At 52.2% G+C, this 9195-nt stretch overlaps 1 protein-coding gene across 1 annotated transcript; it reads right to left on the reverse strand.

Annotated features, from left to right (window-relative positions):
• Positions 1–545: 545 nt before the first annotated feature.
• Positions 546–8533, reverse strand: LOC307222893 (uncharacterized protein; the record flags this gene model as incomplete). Its single annotated transcript, XM_079988488.1, has 9 exons — positions 8142–8533; positions 4445–4516; positions 3835–3894; positions 3349–3416; positions 2887–2985; positions 2251–2416; positions 1911–1975; positions 1309–1404; positions 546–797 (listed from the first exon to the last, which is right to left on the reverse strand). Exons 2-9 carry the CDS (start codon positions 4482–4484, stop codon positions 546–548), a joined length of 846 nt encoding a protein of 281 aa, XP_079844614.1. The 5' UTR covers positions 4485–4516; positions 8142–8533.
• Between the last annotated feature and the right edge of the window lie 662 nt (positions 8534–9195).

Consider the following 9195-nt stretch of genomic DNA (forward strand, 5'->3'; position numbering starts at 1 on the left):
CTGATAAGAGACTCCCTGTACAGCTCTTGAGACTCTGCCAAATAATAGAAGGCAACCTTCAGCTTTCTGCAAACCTGGACCGGCCTCCAAACAGTTAAATAGCTGCTCCTTGATAGATACCAACCAAGGACACACCCCCCCCCATTTAATCCAAAAGAGAATTCCTGTCGCTTCTGTCACTTGCCCCCAGGATCAGGCTTGTGACCTGCTGGCTCCAGCTCAGATCTCCTGCCATCTTTCAGACCAGGGCAGAGGGAAGGAAAGGGCTCTTGATTATGTAGGTCTGAGCTAAATTATTATTATTATTTATTCGATTTATATATCACCCTTTATTGCAAGCTCACACAGCCCAAAGGTTCATAAATCACTTGGCCCTGGAAGAAAAAGGAGAGAAGGGGGGGAAGGCATTTGCTGGCCTCATGAGAAAGGCCCAAACCAAGTGGATTCCCCAAGGCAGAGAGAGAGAGAGAGAGAGAAAGGAGAGTTGTTTTTTTGCCACCACCTAAGGACCCGAACAGGCCAGCTCAGCTTCAGTTGTGCCTGGCCTAGAACAGGAGAGCATAGTTCAGGCTGAGGATGGCTGCACACGCCAGCAGCTGGAGCAGGGGAGTGAAGGCTGCCATCTGCTTGGCCCCATTGAAGTGCACTTTGCCATCCAGCTTCAGGCAGCTGGTCTTGGGCATCGCCGGGCAGCACTCCTGGTAGCAGGGCACCTTGGAGCCCGCGGAGCAGGGTGGGCCAGCCGTTTTGCAGACTTTGCTGCATCCAGCCACAAAGTGGGGGCCGGTTTTCTTCATCTGGAAGGAGAGAAAGGAGCAGGTGTTGGCCCACACAAGTAGCAGACACAGGAACCAGCTTGGCTGCTGTTTCAGGCGTTGGTGCTGTGTGGGGGCCCAGGATCAAGCAGGGTGCCTGCAGAGGGCAGCTGGCACTCGGGGCTGCTGATGGGGATTTGGCGGGCCTCCCCCTTTCTTCTTCAGACTTCAGATCTCTCGTCCTAAAAAGCATACTTCCATTGGACGCTCCAGCACCCATTTAGCTAACTATTCTCATTTCAGAATCCTCACGACAGCCATCAGGGTGTACATTTGGCCACTGCCCACCCCCTTCCACTTTGCCTTGTGGTACCTGTTGCTCTCTTGAGGCACGCAGCTCCTGCTGGTTTGTAAGGAGCTTACAAGGCTCCAGCTGCATTCTAAGACACTGCAGCAACACCTCAGGCCCCTGCCCTGTGGAAGGGCTTCATTCAGAGGGCAGAACAAGAGCTTGGGCATTTGGAGGGGGGTGTTATCATTTCAGGAACGGTACCTCGCAAAAATCAAAGCCCACGATGCAGCCGGCCGCGTGCTTCTGTCCCTTGTAGCATCCTTCTCCGTGGCAGGTGAAGCTTGAGCACACTTTCCCCTACAGAGGGAGGGAGCGAGGGAGGAAAGAGAGGCAGGCCATTGAATTGTGGACACCAGGGCTGTGCACTGGATTCAGCCAAATCCCCAGACAAATCAGGACTGTTCAGAAGGACGCAGGCATTTGTCAAGTTGGGTTCAGACAGTCACACATCTCTGCAGGTTGGACTGGATGGCCTGGAGCCATCCATGGCTGTCAGGAAGGAAGGAGAGGCAGGCAAGGCAGACAAACCCCACAAAAAAGCCCAGACTCTTCTGGGAGGAGGTGGGCCCAACTTCTTTCCTGCTCCCAGGGATTTCCCCCTCTGCTTAACAGCTCATCAATTGAATGATTGATCCAATGTGTTGTGGGGTGGGTGGGTGTGCAGTCCGGGTGTTGGGCAGGAGGGAGGACATAGGAAAAGAACCATTTCCCACTCATCCACCCACCCACTCTGAGGATGCCACCTGCCCACTTGCCCCGCCAGCAAACAAGCCATCCCTGCCAGAACATGAAGTGACACCTACATTTTTGGGAGGTGCTTTGGTGGTGGTAGTGGTGGGCGCTGGCGTGGTGGTGGGTGGCAGATCACCTAGAAGAGACATGAGAGATGGAGGAGCTGGCTGAGGCCCCCAGGACCTCTTGACCGACGGGAGAAGCTGTCATGCCAGACTGGCAGGTCGGAGAGAGGCTGGCTGCAGGCTGAAATCCTGCCCTTCAGCTGCTCCAGGGACTGAGTCCCCAGAGCCAAGAAAGGCCTCTCTGCGAAGGCAGCCCAGAAGCCCCATAGGTCAGCTCAGCCTCCCCAGGGAGAGGGAATCCTGCCAAGCAGAGCATCCTAAGAGGCCTCCCATTGGGGGAGCTTACCGTAGGCTGTAGCGTTGAGGAGCAGGCAGTTTGGGGAGCTACAGCACTCCATCGAACACAAGTTCATTCTGATGGTGCCGTTCTGCATGCACATGTCGGTGCCGTTGATTCCCCCACACTCACTGCTGCACCGGGCTGAGTAGCTGGTAGTGTTGAGGCGGAAGAGCTGCAAGACCCACCAGAGGGTTAGCAGGGCAAGGCTGACAACTGACCATCGCTGCATTATGATCCATGCAGAGAAGCAGGAGTGGCTGGACCCCACAGCCCCACCTTAGCTGACCCCCCCCCACTTGTAAGGACACAGTCCAGGATGGAGGCCAAGGCCACCCACAGTCCTTTGCAGCCTCTTCGGGGGAGGGGGGCTTTATTTTATTATTATTATTGGTTTATATACTGTACCACCCTTCAAGATCTTATGGTGGTTCACAGGATAAAAATACAAGGTAAAAACACAAGTCAATAGTTAAAACAAAAACATCAGAACAATACCTCCCAAACACATTTTAAAAGGCTATAGAGTATTAATCAACTTTATAAAACCTAAAAAATATGAATACAAAATACAAATTGACATATAACACTTTAAAACTGTTTAAAACAACCCGCTCAAATAGGCAACACCTCTTGGCTCCCTACCTCGCAGTGTGTTGCGTTGTGGCAGGTCTCTGTGTTGTTCCCATGAGCTTCGTCATGGTAGCATCGCTCCCCGGAACACTGGAAGCTCTGGCATGTGAGCTGCAGAGGGAGATAGAGCTGAACCTTCATGGCAAGAGAACTAGACAGCTGCCTTGGCCTCCCAAGGCCAAGCATCCTCTGCCCTAGTAGCACCTCTCACCTGCGACCTGGACCTAACCTGCCACCTCCACTTGGGCCTCCCAATTGAATCATTTCCTGGTTCATCTCTCTCACATACAAACCTGCCCAATGAATACTTCCATCTGCGGGACGTCCCTTCTCACCAAAGGGCTGCAGCCAGCCAGGAGCAGACACTCCATGCCTGCCCCCCACCCACACATTCCCATTCCATCACCTCCAACTGGGAAATGCCCAACACACACACCCCACATACAGCAATGTCATGCTGGGTCAGTTTCTTACGTTCATCATGCCTGTGCTGTTCGCTGAGCTGCTGGGGACGAGGGGTGCTCCTGAAATGGGCCCAGGCTCTGAAAGAGGAAGCAAGAGGTTAGTAAATCTAATCTTCCTTGCTGTATTATACTGTATTGTTTTAATTACTGTTTTTATAGTTGTTCTGATTTTGAGTGGAGTGCCCTACCTGGGTGGATGGAGCAGCCAAGTAATTTCGTTGTCCCCGAGAGGGGGCAATGACAATAAAGATATTATTATTATTATTAAATCCCTTGGTGTGCAAGCCAAGGAGGTCTCTGCTCCAGATAATGGTTTCCTGAGTGGAGCAGAAGCCTTGACTGCAACTGAAGCCATGCTTATGTTTCAGGAGCTGCATATAGGAAAGTGGCAGGAAGTTCCAAGGATCCGCCTCTTCCTCAGCCTGTGCCCCAGGGGCTGTGCCCTACACAAAACCTTCCCGTTCCCAGCACATAGCCAGCCAGCCAGCCCTCTCACCTGCCAGTATACAAGAGTTCCAAGTGCTGAAGTGTAGAACAACCCAGAGGAGAAAGATGCCTGCAGATGGAAAAAACATGTTTGTTTGTTTCTTGAAAGGCAGAGAGAAAAGGCACCTCTTGTCACCCACAGCTCACTGTAGGGGACCATCAGACAATGTCCCATCAAGTCACTGATGGATCCCACTGCAGACCACTGTTCTTTAGGGCAGTGGCGGAGCTTCATGCTCCGGCACCGGGGGTGGAGAGCAGGCGGGGGCATGGCTGGCACATGTCCAGGGGGGCATGGCGCACTGCCTGCGGGGGTGGGCAGCCAGCACGGGGGGGGGGGCAGCAACGATGGCACCCCACCAGGATCGTGGTGCCGGGGGCGGTGCACTCCCCCCTGCCCCCTCTTCCTCCGTCCGTTCTTTAGGGTGGGGCTCTTGTTCTTTTACCAGATGGTTGGGCAAGCAGAAATCCAACAAACAGTCACTCCCCAATACTACCCTGGTTCCTCTGACTTGCTCAGGAGACACTCTGTGTCTTCCAAATATCACCTTCGCCATGGAGCGAGTCACATGTCAGGCTGTCACCTCTGCCAGAAATTCCACCACAATGAAGCCTCTTACCCTGGGCTGGGAGAATCCGGTGGTTGTTGGGACATGCCATCTCGAGACAAGGGGATCTAATCCTGTAGGTCCCTGCAGAGTGGGCAACAGGGAAGGAACATACAGTATGTATGCGTTTCTTAGATTTCTCAGCACGCACACCCCAAGCACAAGGAGGCAATGCAAGCAACCCCTAAACTCAAGACAAAAGCTGTAGAAAGGATCCTATACAAGGTCTTGGCAGGACCTATCTCAGTTCACTAGGAGCAATGGGTCGAATAAAGCAGGGCCCTTTGCACATTCCTCTGTTTTGGTCTTCTCATCCAGGTAATGAGGCTGTGCAATCACTGGCTAGGAATCTGATCAGGGTATCAGCTGTGCCCACAATAGTCAGGAAGGCGGTTGCCAGTGGACCCTTGAAAAGTGGCTCACTCAAGGAGAAAAGGCAGAAGGAGATGCTCTGGACTGCCAAGCCATTTTCTCCACCTGGTCAGTATAGTTGGAGCCAGCTGGTTCGCCCCAGTGCAGAGCATCTGGATCTGGTCACAGTCTGCAAGGACAGAACTTGAGCTGCCCCAAGTACTGTAACATCCACTGGAGGGAGTCTGAACAGAAGACATTACCCTGGCCTTCCTGGGGAAAGTCAGCTGGGTCTTTCTCTATGAGAGTGATTATGCACAGGCTGCTGTTCCCCTTCCCTCACAACAGCTTCACTGCCTCAGTCTGTTGCCATATCCCAGCCCTGCAGCACCTCCCGGAACAGATGCTGCCAATTTTGAGCCATGAAGTGCTAAACAAACCCAGCAAAAGGAGAAGACCCGCATGGAAGATCGTCCCCCTTCCCCATTATTTCTGTGTTTTGTCATCTGTGTGTCTGATGCTTTTACAGGAGGGTAGCACCTTCCCTTGATGAGCTTCCAGTCTTAAATATGACCACAAAGAGGAGAGCAAGCAAGCAAGCAAGCTGGATATGCCTCCGTTTTGGCTGCATGGCCTTGGGCTTCATTGCAGAAAGCCAGGGATGGGGTTTTGCAGGCAGGCATCCTGGGAGGCAGCTCCAGGCATGCAAGAGGAGCTGCTGGAGGGAGGAGACCTTGGGATGGCTGAAGGCTGTGGAAAGGTCACAGGCAGAGAGGCCTTTAGCTATGAGAGCAGCAAAGGAATAAGGCCATGCCAGGCTCTGCAGGGGGGTGCATCCTGGATTTGGAGCAGACAGGGAGCCAGTGTAGAGATGGGTGGAGTGTCACTTTCTGGTAGAGTGACATGGTGAATGTTTAGTTGGCAGTGTGCTAGAGACGAAGCGGGGACAAGATGAGAGTTGACAGTGGGGGGATACACCGCAGGAGTCATAGGAGCTGCAGAGAACCTGAATGAATTATTTGCAGCTCTCTTCACGGCAGACAGTGTAGGGCAGTTCCTGGTGCCTGAACTAACCTTTGCGGCAGGCAAGTCTAATAAACTAAGACAGATGGCGGTGATGAGATGACGATCTCTCCTCACAAAATGAAAACTGCTGGACTAGATGGGCCATTGGCCTAATCCAGCAGGCTCTTCTTATGTAGTTTTGCTATGTTTTAAAGGAAAAGGCATAGTTACCTCAACCTAAAGAGCTTTCTTGACAAAAGAAAGTAAGTGCCAATTTGGAGCATCAAGTTGTGCACATTGAGGTGCATTTTTAGTAACTGCCAAGCTTTCTTTGTTCAGAGACTCAGCAAAACCTAACACTGAGCAAGTCTTAGGGAAAGTCTGGCTGCTTTTGATTGCAAACTGATGGATGGGGGGGGGGGAGTGAGCAGCTTCAGCTCGGGATCACTTTATCTATTGCTGGGGGTTGGATTAGGTGACCCTTGAGGTCCTTCCAACTCTACATAGTTCTGATTCTATGATTCTCTTGTGTCTCCTACAATTAGTCTCATGCATCTTATTCCATGTGAAGTTTATTCCAGATTCCAAGAGGACAGGAAGTGCCATTATGGGTTGTTGCTGGTATAGCCTTTCCCTGCAGTGTTGGAAGACACGCCCCCCCCACCTCCTCCTTGGGAAATCTTGCAATGTTTTCTTAATTAAAGCAAGTCATTAAAACAGTTAATAGTGTAACTATTCTCAGGGGGCTTAGCAACAAATACAAAGGATTTAACAAGGAAACCCCAAGAAAAATAGAGGGGGGGGGGGAACCAGCAGGACAGAATACATACTTAATGCAAGAACATAGAAAAATCTAACAAGCACAGTCAGTAAGTCAAAGGCAGAATGAGAATGTCTCTGATCGGTGCAGAAAACACAACAGAGTCAGCCATGGGCAAGCCTCCTCCAGGGAGCACATTCCTGTAACCAGAAGTTGCCCCTGCCTCATCTCTGGGGCACCCCCATTATCTGCGCTGGGCATATTGGCAGGATTGCGCAGGCTAAATTCAAGGAGTCCATACCATCTGAAGCTTCACTGGTCCACTGTGGGACCTTGACTTGTGCCACCAAGAAGACTGACCACCAGTCAACATCCTTCAAAAGATTCCTACATTCCCGCATTGCAGGAGGTTGGATGAGATGACCCTTGAGGTCCCTTCCAACTCTACAATTCTATGATTCTATTATCTGTTCCCACCAGCAACAACAGCTCTCGCACTGAGCATTTGGCTGCTCTGTGTCTCATTCCCTGGTCAAATCTGCTTAGCCTTTAGCCTGATAACCCTCCAAGGCCTTGATCTCTTGTGGTGCTTCGTTAAGGCCATTAAAGCAGCTGCTGGTGAAGCGGTCAAAGGGGTAAGAGCACTTGCAGCAACAAGTACAAAGACCTATGAAGGCTGTGGGCTGAGTTCCAGGAACCCCTGCAGGTCCCCAAGCAGTGGCTGCCATGGAGACTGGAAAATGACACGCCCAGAGGCCCAGGGCTCCTCGCTAATGACATGTGCCGTTGGCCCAGCAACCCTGTGTTTGGTTGAGCCCCAGAGGAAAAATGGGAAAGCTGTAGACAGGCATCAAGGACAGAAACCCTCAAGAACAGAAGCCTATATCCTACCAGCACCTCCGGCCAGCCAACCTACACTCAACAGTCAGCAAAAAACCTCATCATCTCAGCCCTGGGTCATCCCCACCACTCTTGACAACCACTTTGGAAGCTTGGGGGACCAGCTGAGCCATTAGTTGAAAAAGCAGGGCCTGGGCTCTTCCCTAAAGGCACTGCATATCTGAGAAAGATACCAGTTTGGATGATGAAGTGCAGCCCATTCACTTTCCCAAAACAGAGGTCTGCCAGAAAGGAACTGAACACCAAAGCTCATGCCACGATGCTCTGTTCCTTTGCTTGGTTTCAACCCTCTTAGAACCTCCAGGAAGCGCTGCAAATTCAGGGGAGTCCTCAGGAACCAAAGCATTCAAGTTCTAATCCAGAAAAAATGTATAATCCACAGACCATCCTTCCAGCTAAGGAGCTGGAGCTTGGTACGGTTTGGGGAATGTCTTTTCTTTCAGAGGGCCTCCACCCCACCTGATCGCTGCTCGTTCAGGATCCCATCGTACGTTAAGGATGCAGGTTGAGGAACCAACTCTGCTTCATCCAGGGATAGATTGTCTCATTCAGAAGCCCAACTCAATACATTTAGAGGACCAGTCCCCTCTGTAGCAGGCAGGTCTCTCATACATACACACTCTCAAGCATGCACCCCCCTCCCGCCTTCCTTAGCTAGTCCCCCAAAGGAACCCACCAGCTGCGCTCACTTACCTCGCCCTAGAAGCCTGTCTGAGCAATGTCTTCCTCCTGTGCTGGCAGAAGAGGTGCCCCTTGGGGAGCCCTCCTCCCCGCCCAGGCAGAGATGGCACCAACCAGCAGGTAGAGTGGAGTGGTGGGAGAAAGGAGGTGTTTGCTTCCATGATGCTCTGGGCAACCGAGGGTTGCTCTCCCCACATGGGGCCCAGAACACATGGCAGGATGAGGCACAGTCACCAAGGCTGGCTTCAGGGAGTCTTTGAGTAAAGGCATCAGAGCACTTAAGATAATCCTCATAAAAGATGGGGAAAGGAGTTCCATCCTTCCCCCCAACAAAGACTGTATGCTGTTTACAATAAGGATCTGACAGTTCAATCTTTTCAGGCAGACCTCTGGTATCAGAAAGACCTGCATGTGCCGCTCAACAGCTGGAAGTTCCTCTCCACCTATGAAACATCTTGCAATGGGACAAAAGGTTAGGCTGCTGTGGAGAGGGGCACTACTTGGGGTGCAGGTCCACAATACTGATTGGCATAGACTGGTGTAGGTGTACAGAGATAAATTAAGGTGGTGGGTGATGGGGGGGTCTCACCAGCAATGCAACAAAACGAAAAGGACGGGGTGGAGTGAAGGGGCAGGAGACCTGGGGTACTTGGGACCACCACCCTCATACTACCCCTGGGGAGAGGGGGCTACCCTTTCTTTTTTTAAAAAGCTTGGAAGAGTCATTAAAGGTAAAAGGTAAAGGTACCCCTGCCCGTACGGGCCAGTCTTGACAGACTCTGGGGTTGTGCGCCCATCTCACTTAAGAGGCCAGGGGCCAGCGCTGTCCGGAGACACTTCCGGGTCACGTGGCCAGCGTGACATCGCTGCTCTGGCCAGAGCCAGAGCCAGAGCCAGAGCCAGAGCCGCACACGGAAACGCCGTTTACCTTCCCGCTGGTAAGCGGTCCCTATTTATCTACTTGCACCCGGAGGTGCTTTCGAACTGCTAGGTTGGCAGGCGCTGGGACCGAGCAGCGGGAGCACACCCCGCCGCAGGGATTCGAACCGCCGACCTTTCGATCGGC

The sequence above is a fragment of the Podarcis cretensis genome, assembly GCF_951804945.1.
Source record: "Podarcis cretensis genome assembly, chromosome: 8".
Taxonomy (NCBI): Eukaryota; Metazoa; Chordata; class Lepidosauria; order Squamata; family Lacertidae; genus Podarcis; species Podarcis cretensis.